General features: G+C 42.5%; 2 protein-coding genes across 8 annotated transcripts in view; one reads left to right on the forward strand and one right to left on the reverse strand.

The window, feature by feature from the left end:
- Positions 1-775: 775 nt before the first annotated feature.
- TXNL4A (thioredoxin like 4A) lies at positions 776-5,792 on the reverse strand. Of its 3 annotated transcripts, none has more exons than XM_072152404.1 (4): positions 5,540-5,792; positions 4,833-5,005; positions 1,466-1,569; positions 776-1,228 (listed from the first exon to the last, which is right to left on the reverse strand). In XM_072152404.1, the coding sequence occupies exons 2-4, from the start codon at positions 4,983-4,985 to the stop codon at positions 1,057-1,059; spliced, it is 429 nt and encodes a 142-aa protein (XP_072008505.1). In that variant the 5' UTR covers positions 4,986-5,005; positions 5,540-5,792; the 3' UTR covers positions 776-1,056. The 3 variants fall into 3 exon arrangements, with proteins under 3 accessions (XP_072008505.1, XP_072008504.1, XP_072008502.1); XM_072152403.1 differs by having other exon boundaries at positions 5,464-5,545; XM_072152401.1 differs by lacking the exon at positions 5,540-5,792 and adding an exon at positions 5,364-5,500.
- LOC140132939 (probable 2-ketogluconate reductase) overlaps positions 5,499-13,501 on the forward strand; it is a 32,655-nt gene continuing 24,652 nt past the window's right edge. For 3 of the 5 annotated variants that reach the window (XM_072152397.1, XM_072152398.1, XM_072152396.1), the window contains exon 1: positions 9,438-9,566. In XM_072152397.1, coding sequence (XP_072008498.1) covers positions 9,499-9,566 — 68 coding nt within the window. In that variant the 5' untranslated portion in view covers positions 9,438-9,498. Of the gene's footprint in view, positions 5,643-9,437; positions 9,567-13,501 lie in introns of those variants that run through there. The other 2 variants (XM_072152399.1, XM_072152400.1) reach the window with 2 other exon arrangements.

Raw genomic sequence — 13,501 nt, forward strand, 5'->3', positions numbered from 1 at the left:
GGAAAATAATTCATAAGAGTGCGTTCACGCATCACAACAGCTAAGAAGAGATTTGCCCGATTACATTGTCAACATTGAGATTACAAAACGTGTGCGTTTTGTAAACACAATGTTGACAGCAATGTAATCAGGCAAATCTCCTCTTCCCAATTGTTGTACTGTGCCGAAGGCACTCTCAGTACACCGAGATATGATTCGTACAAAGAGAACCCAATTTATTTTAATGTGAAACACAGAATTATACTCCCTTAGACCTTTTTTGGATGAATATTGGTGATAACTCCAGATGTCCTTAACTTGATTTGGCAATGTCCTGTTATATTCCGGCAAATAATGAGTAGGTCATTACCATCTTAGGGGTAAATTTAGAACCATCCATGTATACAGCTATATTTAGTCTGTTTGACTAAGTACCCATGGTCAGTTTACTGATCGTGGATATTAACCCTTCCGATGGCAGCATTTAAATGGCAGCCTGTGGTAGACTGATGAATATTAGAAAAGGAAAGCTGGTATAACCTCTCTAGACGGGTTAAGAAGTATAAACTATATTGGTTTAAAAGTAACAGACAAGAAAATAAAGGGCCGAAGATGTGTGGGTTTTTTTTTTTTTTCAAATTTTTTTTAGATCTTTGTTACATTTGTAATAATTGTGCGATTTTATGTGTATAATATTGCTGATCTCTTTAGAGTTTCCATATATAGACAGTACATAAATTCAGCACCTCAAAAACAAGAGGGTTAAGAATGGAAAGATAACCCTATGAGACAAATGTTTCTCAAACAATAGCTACAAATTTCAGATTTATTAAACACAATACAAAGAACATAGACATAAATAAGATATTTAAGGTGTGAACCCTTGGATTCTTCAGCTCTCGGATAGGGGAGCTTGTAAAGCTCATAGCAAGTCCTCATTTTAAACAGGGTATAAACAGTAGACTTTATTATTTCTTCTGAACTTGAGCTCATGACAGTTCCTACTGTCCAAGATGACACAGTATAGTAAAAACTAATATGTATAAAAAGCACCAAAAGCAAAGTCCAGCAACATCTTCAGTATCTGTACTTGGTGGAATAGTCCTTGGGAGAGACCACTAGACCTCTGCCCTTTCTGGCACCTCTATATACAGTTTCCACAATGTCAATCATCTCCTGTTTGTCTTCCATTGCCCAGTTGATCTTGTTATTGTTACCAGTCCCTAAATCAATCATAATGTGCTTGTTCCTGTGGGAAGGACATAAGGACAATATTACTCATGGGCAGGATCAACATGTCATGCATTGTAAAGGGAGACACAGGCCCTTTGTTCTTAGGCATTATAATATTCTGTCATATTTTGTTTACCATGTGAAATCAGTTAAGATCTTGTGATGTATATTTAAGAGAAGATACAGAATACATAGAGGAGGAAGGACAAAGTATATTACTACACAGAACTATACATGAATCATTAAAACTTACCTGAAAAAGAACATGACTGTGCAGGGATCGTACAACTCATACATTTTATTAAAGTCAGGTACTTCTGTTATATCCACCAGATAAATCACAGCAAAGTTTTTTACCTGAAGAAAAGAGATAAAACATTCATCTTATAAGGTACACGCATATCATACAGTACAGCTTCTGGCAAGAGCTGCAGGTTGGGGATAACAAAAATTAAAAACGACAGTGCCCACCTATAGGGCCATTACTAGTTACAGATATGAGCATTTATTTAAAGCTTTTTACCAATGAACAATGTATAAGGAAAAATGACTGACCACAAGGGAGGTCTTTGTGTCAAGATCTGCCATTCCATTGATTGCTATAGGATTAGGACTGCTCACATATCAAGCCAATGCAGAGATAACCCCTTTAACCCCTTAATGACTTGTCCATTTTGCACCTTCCTGACACGTCCCATTTTTTAAAAATCTGACATGTATCACTACAAGTGGTCATAACTTTGGAACGCTGTAACCTATCCAGGTGATTTTAAGATTTTTTTTGTGACACATTGTACTTCATGTTGGTTGAGAAATTTAAGCAATATGGTTAGTATTTATTTATAAAATAAGCAGAAATTTGGTGAAAATGTTGAAAAAAAAACTTTTTACCAAAATAACTTGATAACCAACATTTTCCATAAGTCTGCTTTAACTTGGCATCATTTTTCAAACATCCTTTCCTTTTTTAGGATGTTTGGAGGCTTATAACTTTAGGTGCAATTTTTCAGATTTTCACAAAAATAATCAAAACCTATTTTTGGAGATCCAGTTTAGATGGAAATGATTTTATAATGCTTACAAGACAGAAACCCCTCACAAATGACACCATTTTAGAAACGGCACCACTCAAAATATTCAAACCAACCTTTGGGAAGTTTGTTAACCCTATGAGCGTTTCATGAGGGTGAAAAATAAATGGAAGTGAAATTACAGAAATGTAATTATATATTTATTAAACACTAAAACTTGCACTTTCACGATGGGTTAAAAAGGAAAATGCATTTTACAATGTAGTAGGGCTCAGAAAGAAACATGGGATGTTTGTGTTTTAGAAGCCAAATGCATTTGGAGAGCTTTAGTTGTACAAAACAGAGGAGAACCCCCAACAAGTAACACCATTATGGAGAGAGCACGTGCCCAATGATCTTGGAGAATTTAGCAAGGTGTAATTTGTGTATTTGCCTGAATGGTCCAATTAGTTCAATTATGCCCCATAAGAAAAATTTTCCAAAAAAAGGGTCACTTTTACGGCAATTGTTTTTAAGCCACAAGGTATTAAAGAGGAAACAACCCGCCAAAATGTGCAAAACTATTTCTCCCAAGGCTAGAGGGTAGGCAGTAGGGTTCAGAAGGGAAAGTTGGCCTTTGGCCTTTTAGAAGGGGACGTTGGCCTTTTAGAAGCCAAATTTGACAGAAATCCTTTACATGTGTCAGGATGTATTTGGAGAGTCCTAGTGGTATAAGACAGAGGGGAAACCCCAACAAGTTTCACCATTTTGGAAAGTACCACCCTTGGAGAATTTAGCAAGGTTCAATATGTGTATTTGCTTGTAAAGATGTTTGATTCAATTAGGCCCTAAAAAGGAAAAGGGGAAACTTTTCCTATAAAAGGTAACTTTACCCCTAAGCCACAAGGGATAAAAAATTAAATAACCCCCAAATAATTGGTAAAACCATTTCTCCGGAGTGTAGAAGTACCCCACATGTGCATTTAAAATTGTTGCCTCTAGCCCTTCATTGTCCCTCTACATGCCTGTAAACCTAAGCAATGAGGTCCTAAAGCTGTATGCAAATGACCTGTGAAATGTCCAATGAAGCATTAGCATATTCAAGCTGTCCAGGTTATTCATGAGTATTCATGAAGCCTCCCCCATGTGCTTCCTGGAGCTGGCGCCCCCTGCAGCCTGTGTGTGTATAGGAGAGATACAACAGCTCCAGGCAGCCATGTTATAGCAGATCAATTCAGGTACTTGTGTAGCTGATGTCTGTGTCTCACATGTGTATTAGGAGGATGCACCATGTCAGCAGATAAAGCACAGACACCAGCAATGCTTTACTACACACTACACACAGACATGAGCAGGGAGAGGGGAGGGGTAACAAGAGTGACATCACTGCCTCTGACCAGGTGACCAGCCTCATTTACATAATAAATAAAAGATGATTTTATAATGATTAATGTATGAATTAACTAGATAAAGGCTGGGATGGATCCTTGTGAGCTGCTCCAATAGGTAGTGGTGACAGGACTAGTGACACAGACCTGATGACCGGTGTCCTTTAAAGGAAATCTACCATTCACTTTTATGAACCAACCACACCTTGAGAATGCTGTAGCTACACTGATGCAGAAATATATGTTGTATAATTCCTGAAATGAATGGCTTTGCTAAAAAAGCTATTATAAAATTATGATAAAGAGGGTCTGTCGCTCCTCTTATGCTAATAATGCACCGATTTAGCCTTGCCCCCCCCCCTTCCCCGCCAGCTGCTGTGTACAAGTCATCAAGTTCAGGGTGCATTGAGAAGGCCGTCTGGGGGGAAATATATATGCGGCCACATATACATGCCCATAGATGGCAATGGCGGCGGTACGGTTAGAGCACGCTCTATCTTTCCCTGTGTGTGTGGCCGTGCTCTGCTTTTCTCTATGGAGGGGGGGGGGGGGGGGTTGTCACCTCCTCCTCCCCAGTGTACAGCGGTATGCCTGTCCTGGATACGGGCGGGGATATGGCTGTCTGAATGTACCCTCAGGTTGAGGAGTCCTGTCTGCACATTTCAGGCAGCTCCTGTGTATGTGGAAGTAACGCGTTTATGTACGGCAGCCAGGGCACCCAGCTTTCCCAAGGCCCTTAATTTTATAATTGTTTTCTGACCAAAACCACTTAGTTCAGGGATTAAACAAGCAATGTTTTTCCATCAGTGTAACTACAGAATTCATATATATATATATATATATATATATATATATATATATATATATATATATATATATATATATATATATATATATATATATATATATATATATATATATATATATATATGAGAGCAAACTGCCCACAAGCCCCATATAAGAAAGGTCTTGAGGAATAAAGGGAATCCGAATGGTCACAGCAGAACAAGTAGAGGTGACAACTGCCCAGGTCATTGTGATAATGTCCCTGGTGCATATAATGAACATGAATTATGGTCTGTCTGCACAAAACTTTCACTTCAAACAATTGTACTATGGGGGGGGGGGGGGGGGGGGGGAGTTGCCATTGTGTATGATTTACAGTCGAATTAATGACAATAACAGCAGTTGTAGCCTGCTGTATATATAACCTCATACTGACCTTCTCTGCAATGCAATACAAAACTTCATCCATCTTCATACACGTTGGATCCCAATCGTGTCCAAAGCGGATAACCAGCACGCGGTCCTCCTCAGAAAGGATGGCCTGGTCAACCTGCCAGCCATTGTGCAGATGTGGAAGCATATACGACATCCTGGCTGATTTTTGTTACCCTTTTTTAGGTGACAAAAAAAAAAGGCATAAAAAAGGAGACACTGTAACCCTATATTGCGTGTACAAAGTAAATAAAATATAGCAAACTATATAAATGTATGAATGACATGAGGGACGGCTGTGCAGAGCCATTCATCTCTTCTATAATAGTAACGCTTCATCCCGGGAGCAGGGGGCCTAGATCACCCAGCACGGAGAAGCATCAGGCCGGGTCACTGTCCTGCATGTTGGCGCCGCTCTATGACCCCGGTCACGTGACACTCCTATCACATAACCCCGGGCCCGGCACTGCACCGCGTGGGGGACAACACCGTTCAATGACTTACATACCCAGCTACTACCCGTGCAAACACCTACCTCCCAGCACCGAGCACACAGGCCTCCACCGATCACTGAGCTCTCCCTCTCCTCACAACACGAGCAACAAGAAAAACCCGCCCACAGCCCAGACACGAACCTCCCGGAAGTTGTCAGACTTGAATCTTGCCGCCATGTTGACCAAGGGAAATGGAGGAAGGGTACTGGCTACTTACTATACAAGGCAGGACTGTAGACATCACGTGATTCCAAAGCCGTGGCGGCCATTGGTAGTAGGAAACCCATTACACAGTAGTGGCTGTTACCTGTGCTGTGGAGGTACATGGGGCGTTTTGACGGGGCTGAGGAGGGGGAGCTAGAGGATGATATAATGTGGGGCCGCTGGCAGACTGTAAAGTAAAGGGGATGGGGGCTAGTGATGGGAAATATGGCTCCTCTGAGTGATCTGGATCATTAGACTCCCCTCACTAAAGTGAGCCGGCTCTCCTGGCTTCTGAACGGCTCCCTATTACATGTATAATAGGGAGCCGCAGTCCAGCCAGTCACCCCATTCCACATTACAAGGGGTGTGGTGAGCCACCGACTCCCGTTCTAGTTCCCATTCTCCCGGCTAGTTTGCGAACAATACTAATGTGGGGCTTAAAGAAAACCTTTGAGGGTGCGTCCACGAGTTCAGTTTTTCATATGCAGTTTTTGAACCCAAAAGCAGGTGTGGATCATAATGGGTTAGGACAAATAATTGAAAGGTGCTACTCCTCCTCCTACTTTTACTCCATACCTTGTTTGGGCATCAAAAACTGCATCTGAAAAACTGTTAATTTAACAGGTGAAAGACATTTGTTAAACAGGTTTCCCCTTCAAAATCAAATTCACCCATTAAGTTCATGTCTAAAATAAAGATCATGTTCATTCATTTCTTAAAGATGTTGTCTGGGAATTAAAAAAATTGACGTGGGGCTTAAAAAAGACAAATAAACTACTAATACTCACCTCCTCTGGCGCTCCTGTTTTCTTGCTTCACTACTGGTTTCTGCATACTAACAGAGACTAGGGGTCCATCCAGACCACTGACATGGAAAAGGTCTTTCTTCAGTATGGGAACTTTCTAAGAATGCGAATTTAGCCCTGTCAGTAGAACTAAATATTATCATAGTACAAATTACTAGAAATAGGCTCTAATGAAGTTATTTGCCATCACTGGTAAATACTCGGTACTTTTAAAAGTATGGAATTTGGTTAAACCACTGTGACCTGGATTAAAAATATGTCTGTTCTGGATCTGAACACTAGGGGGCGAAAAATGTCCTTTCCAGTGATGGGTAAAAGGCAGCTCAGATGGAGTCAGCTGTTTCCCATCACTGAGAAAGGTAATGGTAGACAATATTATCTACAGGATTTATGAATAAACAGTGAATCAGGTTATATTTCTCTATCTTCATATGAAAGAAGGCTAGAAATGTCTGCGTTTGAAAATTGAATGTATTTTAAAGGGAACCTACCACCACGAATCTACCTATAAAGGTAGATCATGTGGTAGGTGGATCAATAGGACGTGAGGATAGCCCTTTTAAGGAGCTCCGCGCCGAAGACTGTGGGTAGGAGGAGTAAAGAGGCTACTGGGGGCGTGGAGCAGCCCCGCCGTGTTGCCTCAGCTGCGGCTACTCCACGCCCCAGTAGCCGCATAACAAAATTTGCATATAAAGCTAATAAAAGTTATCAAAAAGTGCGGTGACGTGAGGGTTAGCCCTTAAAAGGGCTATCCTCACTTCCTATTGATCCACCTACCACCCGATCTACCTTTATAGGTAGATTCGTGGTGGTAGGTTCCCTTTAAGGTAGTAAAAAGTGATAACACTTTTACCAATTCAAAGGTGGCGAACCAAGGCTGCGCCATAACACTTTAGGCCACACAAGGCCTTGTGTTCTCCACCCTACGCCCCTATGCGGTGCTAATACATAAGGGCTCTGGTCGGTTGCTTCTCTACTCACTGGTTCTGTAGTCAGAAGACGTGATGATGTCATCTCATCATGTCTGCCATCTTCAGTGCCGACGCATACAGCTGCTGTGCACAGGTGAAAAGAAGACTCCCACGGGAGCGGGTAAAGGTGAGTAAATGCTTATTTCCCAAAGCAAAACATACTGATACCGTTGGGGTGGCACTGTGACTATTGTAGGGCCACATACTGGCCAGGCTGGTGTCTGTGGCATCTATAAGAGCCTAATTTTTCATGGGGGAAAAAAAACACCTATGGGTGTAGAAGTGGCACTACTGACCGACCCCCCCCCCTTCCCAAACACATGGCAATCTTAACCTCATAACGCTCAGCGTCCTATATATCGGACGCTGAGCTCAGTGACTTAGCGCTCAGTGGCGATATATCGGACACTGAGCCGATGCCGGTTCAGCTCAAGATTTGAGCCGAACCGGCATCGGGAAACACGGGGTGCCGGCTGTGACTGATAGCCGGCACCCCAGTGTAACACCCACGATCGGAGTTGTCTCTGATCACGGGTGATTAACCCGTTAAATGCCGCGGTCATCGCGACCGCGGCATCTAACATGCATCTGGGGTGTCTTTCCCCCACGATCGCCCCCCCCCCCCCCCGAATCATTTTCGGGGGGCACCGATCATTGCTACGGTATCACTGGGGTCCGATCTGGACCCCAGTGTTACCTGCAGGAACTGCCGGTAAGATGGCGTCTGTGACGTCATCTTACTGGCATAATGCCAGCCTATGCAAGTGCATAGGTTGACACTGATAATGCCCTGCAATACATAAGTATTGCAGGGTATTATTATGAACAAGCAATCAGATGATTGCTTGTTCATTTCCCATGGTGGCAAAAGTGAAAAAGTAAAAAAAATAATTATTCAATAAAAAAATAGTCATAAATCACCAAAAATGCCCAAAAGCCCCAAAACATATAAAGAGCCATATAACTAAAAAAAAGTCTAAATCATAACACAAACCCCACATATATAGTATCACTGCGTCCGTAACAACCCGTAGAATAAAAATAAATAATTATTGAACCCGCATGATGAACGCCGTAAAAGAAAACTGTTATAAACCCTCCTAAAATTATGATTTTTACCTATTCAATCCCACAAAAAATGCTATAAAAAGTGATCAAAAAAACATATGTACTCTAGAATGATACTGGTGCAAAGTACAACGTGTCCCGCAAAAAACGAGCCATCAACCAGCTCCGTAGCCAAAAACGTAACAAAGTTATGCCACTTGGAAGATGGCAATACAAAAATGATAGATTTTTCCCCACAATAGGGTTTTATTTTACAAATTTAGTAAAACGCAAGAAAATATATTCGTGTCTGGTATCCCCGTTATTGTATCGACCCATAGAATGAAGATAATATGATTATTAGGCTATACGGTGAACACCACAAAAAAAAAGTAAAAAAACCAGTAGAGAATTGATGCTTTTCTACTCCTGCTCTCAAAAAGAAGTTCCTAAATTTTCAACAATAGGTGATACCAACCCCAAAATGGTAACATTGGAAAAAGCATCTCGTCCCGCAAAGAAAATGCCGTCACATGGCCCTAATAGCGCAAAAGCGAAAATTTTATAGCCTTCAAAAGAGGCCAATGAGGAAAGTAAAATCCTGGCAGCTGCAGGGTGCTCCTTCCCTTCTGCGCCTCACTGTGTGCCCATAAAACAAGTCACGGCCACATGTGGGGGGTCTCTGTACTCGGGAGAAATTGTAGAACAAATTGTATGGTGGGTTTTGTATTTTTATCTTTTGGAAATGTGTAAATTTTAGGACTAAATGAACGTATAACCGGCACAATTTGACTATTCTAAATTTCGCCTCCATTTTGATGTAATTACTATGAAGATCTCAAGTGGTTAACAATCTTCGTAAAATCTGTTTCTGATAGCTTGAGGGGTGCAGATTTGAAATTGGGTTGGTTATATGGGGGGATTTGATGCTAAATATGTAAATTTTCATTCAAAACTGTATTTGGCTGCATCCTTAAGGGGTTAAAAACCTAATAATATAGACTGTGTAACTCTGGGTGAGCACTGTCATGCGAGCTCCACGCACAGGGTTTGCCTTTTCTGCACACAGAGGCAGGAGGGTGTATAGCTGTTACACAATTAACCAGAATCAAACTATTTTACGGGTGGATAGAAGTGACCCTTGCATCATGCTGAGTAAGCAAATGTCTCATTTGAAGGTTGATCCGGCAGCAAGACAGAGATCTAAACTCATCAGGTAATATTGTCTATTATTTTATTATTCTATTTTAGATTTAACAAAGGTAGGATATCATGTTAAAAAGGAAAGTTATAGAAGGGTGCAGCCTCGCATTGACTTTTTATTGCAGTGTGTAGGGGTAAAGCAATGAGTGAATATAAAAGAGCAAATGTTCCTACTTCTACTTCTGTGTGTGAAGGGGGGAAAAAGGGCAAAATGCATGGGTATGTATAATAATAATTCTTTATATAGCGCACACAGATTACGCAGCGCTGCACAAAGCATGTTAAACTGGTCCCTGTCCCCATGGGGCTCACAATCTAACCAACCTAACAGTATGTTTTGGAGTGTGGGAGGAAACTGGAGTACCGAGAGGAAACCCACGCAAACACGGAGAGAACATACAAACTCTTTGCAGATGTTGACCTGGGTGGGAATTGATCCCAGGACCCCAACTCTGCAAGGCAGATATCTAATATATATATAACAGTCCTACAATGTAGATGAAATGCACTCAGAATGGAGTGGGTTAGGTGTATCATAAGCATATATGTTTGTTTCTTTTAGACCTGCAGATCCTCATCTTGAATCCTGTGGATCGGCAGGGACAGCTCTGTTCGTGCTTGCCGTGCACCAGCGGGATGTCAGCAGGCATCATTTTGTGTGCATAGCAGTCACACACGGACCTGTCGCTGCCCGTGTACACATCATAATGTGCATGTGGCCAGCGCGAACAGAGCTGTCTCAGCTTGCCCACAAAATTCAAGACGACCTGCAGGGACATTGGAGCTTTTTAATGTGCTGGGCTTGCTAGCTATACACAGGGGGCATTGGTGGCCTGGCTATATACTAGGGGCAGGGGCTAGCTGGCTATATACTAGGAGGCATTGGCTGGCTATATACTGAAGGGCATGAGTGTGCTGGCTATATACTGGGGGCATGGGTGGGTGTGTGCCCATTCTTGCACATTCTGCTCCTTTTAACTTCCCTTTTTGTTTTTTTTAAGGATTTTAAAATTATGCAAATAAGCGTGGAGGGCTTCGGTACTGCAAATATGAAAAAAATTCAAATGTGGTGGAATTGGAAAAAAACTTTTTACCATTACCGCTACACTTCAGGGTGTGGGACTATTAACAGAAAACCTTGATGCATCAAAAAAAACCACAATAGAGCGCAAATTCCCCCCAGAAACCACTACTGCATAATACTGTATTTGAATAATAAGTAACACAGACCCTTGAACAGACTACAATACAAGATGATAATAATGATGGAAATTGTGTGAACCTGTGCAGCAGGTAATAATTGGGAATAACTGGCGGCACGCAGTGGCTCTGATAAACCCCAGTACTGTACCCTGCCTGCAGCCAGCCAGGTATTCATACTTGTTATCTGCTGCACAGGGCTGATTCTTGCCTTTTTGTTGCCTGAGATAAAAAACTGAAATGACAGCCCCCTACTATAATACTGCCCACCATGTACAAGAACATAACTAATATAAAGCAGTTTTTCCAAAAAGTCGGCTCAGCATCCAGTCTTTAAAATCAATCTTCTTTATTTATGGTTCAATAACGAAAATCAATCTTCTTTATTTAGTAACATGGTTAAAAACGTTCAGAAACAAGCAGCCTACGCGTTTCAGGGGTCACCACTTAGTCATGGCTATCGTTTCATAGCCAGTATCTAGGTCGCCTTCACATATGCCCCATACTAGCGGCCACACCAGAGCTGGCGCCTTACTATGAGTTAGCTTAGTGTGCAAAATATAGTAAGATAGTTAGACCGTAGTAAGGTACTGAAAAGACTAATGTGTTATCATAACACTGAACCGCAATGCCGCTTGATTGGCGATGAGCGCTGTGTTCTCACAATGGGGCAGATTTATCAATTGTCTGAAAGTCAGAATATTTCTAGTTGCCCCTGGCAACCAATCACAGCTCCTCTTTAAAATATTCATGAGCACTGGTAAAATGAAAGCTGAGCTGTGATTGGTTGCCATGGGCAACTGGAAATATTCTGACTTTCAGACAGCTTGATAAATCTGCCCCAATAAGTCTGATGTCTGAGCACGAGTATATGTTCAATGTTGAGACACAAGAGTGACAACCGAGATAGTGTTGAAATATTCAGTCAGCCAGTGAATCGACGTAGATATTTGCAGGACACGGACTTACATAGGGCTATACCAGTGCTGAATGAGAGGAGGTGGATACCTCGAGCACTGGATTTCTCAATATGTAATATTTATGCTGGGATGGAGATATTGGGGCAGATTTACTTACCCGGTCCATTCGCGATCCAGTGGTGCGTTGGATTGCAGTGGATTCGGGTCTTACGGCGATTCACTAAGGCAGTTCCTCCGACGTCCACCAGGTGTCGCTGCTGTGCTGAAGTCCGCTGGAGTTCACGATCCTATTCCTGGTGAAGGTAAGCGCTTGTCAAGCGACACTTTTTTTTAAAAATGCTGCTGTTTCTTCGGCCAGACCCCCTCCCCCCCCCCCCCCCGATTTCCGCCGCGTGGACGCCGGTGCGCCACAATCCAATCGCGTGCGCCAAAAACCCGGGGCAATTCAGGAAAAATTGAATCAAATTGGAAAAATTCAAGTAACATGTCGGGAAAACGCGAGTCGGGCCCTTAGTAAATGACCCCCACTAACGCTCTCTATTTTACCGCAGAAGTTAGAGTTCTGAGACTTTGAGTGAACAACTGTAAGGGGCTCTGACTGCTGCGCTCAACTATTTCCAAGACACCTCTGATGAACTGTTGTTTGAAATGATGACAGGGAAACGCGTTAGGTGTAGATTTTAGAAGTAAAATTGTCAAAAGACCATTTGGAGTTGTTGTTTTACAAGAACTTGGGGACATACAAATAGGATTTCTCGTTCTGCACTCTAATAGACTTAGGTGTATTACCCTTTATGTACAAACTATGGGCAGCTGGCTACACATATTCCTTGAGTTGCTGTACTCTAAGCTATGCCAGACCTGCTAATGCAGATTTCAGCCTTGGTAGTTGTGACCTGGCCAGTTGCACACATTCGGGGTTCACCTTGTGTCTTAGCCTGCATTAGAGAAAAATTGTCTATAGGGCTCTGTGCTATACATAAGCCTAATAATTTGTAAAAGGATTTGAAAACATTATGAATGTTTTAAATGATCCCTGATACAGGCAGTTCTTGCTTATTGATTATCAAGACATGCCCCAGTAGTATATCTGCAGCATGTATATGTGTAATTAACACATTGTAAGCAAAGACTTACCGGCTATGGAGAGGACTCAGCCCGTGAGCCCTCTCCATGCACCAGCACCCAATGCGCACGTCGGTAAGGGGTTAAAGCTGGATTGGTACTTAGTTTTCGTTCCCCTACTGTACTTGTGATCTATGCTGTTGTACTCACTCTATTCATTTATCCTTCTACCTGCTGGAAATTTTTCACCGAAATTGTACCAGACAACACATTTTGTCATGGTGGCAATCTTGTGTTAAATCAAAGCCTGATACTGTAGTTAAAGGGAACCTACCACCACAAATCTACCTATAAAGGTAGATTGGGTGGTAGGTGGATAAATGGGATGTGAGGATAGCCCTTTTAAGGGCTAATCCTCACGTCCCCGCAATTTTTTGGTAACTTTTATGAAACGTTTATGCTAATTTTATTATGCGGCTACTGGGGCGTGGAGTAGCCGCATCTGAGGTCACACGAGGCGGCTACTCCACGCCCCGGTAGCCACTTTACCCCTCCTACTCACCATCTTCGGCGCGCAGCTGCTCGTAGCTGCGTGCCCTCGTCCAACGATCCGGCAGTCTGCGCATGCGCAGAACAGCAGGCCCGCGCCTGCGCGGTCACTGCTCTGAAGCCGGGGCTGCACAGGCGCGGGCCTGCTGTTCTGCGCATGCTCGTAGCTGCGCGCCGAAGATGGTAAGTAGGAGGAGAAAAGAGGCTACCGGGG

This window comes from Engystomops pustulosus, chromosome 5 (genome assembly GCF_040894005.1).
Source record: "Engystomops pustulosus chromosome 5, aEngPut4.maternal, whole genome shotgun sequence".
NCBI lineage: Eukaryota > Metazoa > Chordata > Amphibia > Anura > Leptodactylidae > Engystomops > Engystomops pustulosus.

Bases quoted from the DNA above. Each gene is read 5' to 3' on its own strand.
- TXNL4A (XM_072152404.1), bottom strand. From the start codon at position 4,985: ATGTCGTATATGCTTCCACATCTGCACAATGGCTGGCAGGTTGACCAG. The intron at 1,570-4,832 runs GTCAGTATGAGG...TCTTTTCTTCAG, and splicing joins TGTATTGCATTGCAGAGAAG to GTAAAAAACTTTGCTGTGAT. The intron at 1,229-1,465 runs GTAAGTTTTAAT...TCCTTCCCACAG, and splicing joins ACAGTCATGTTCTTTTTCAG to GAACAAGCACATTATGATTG.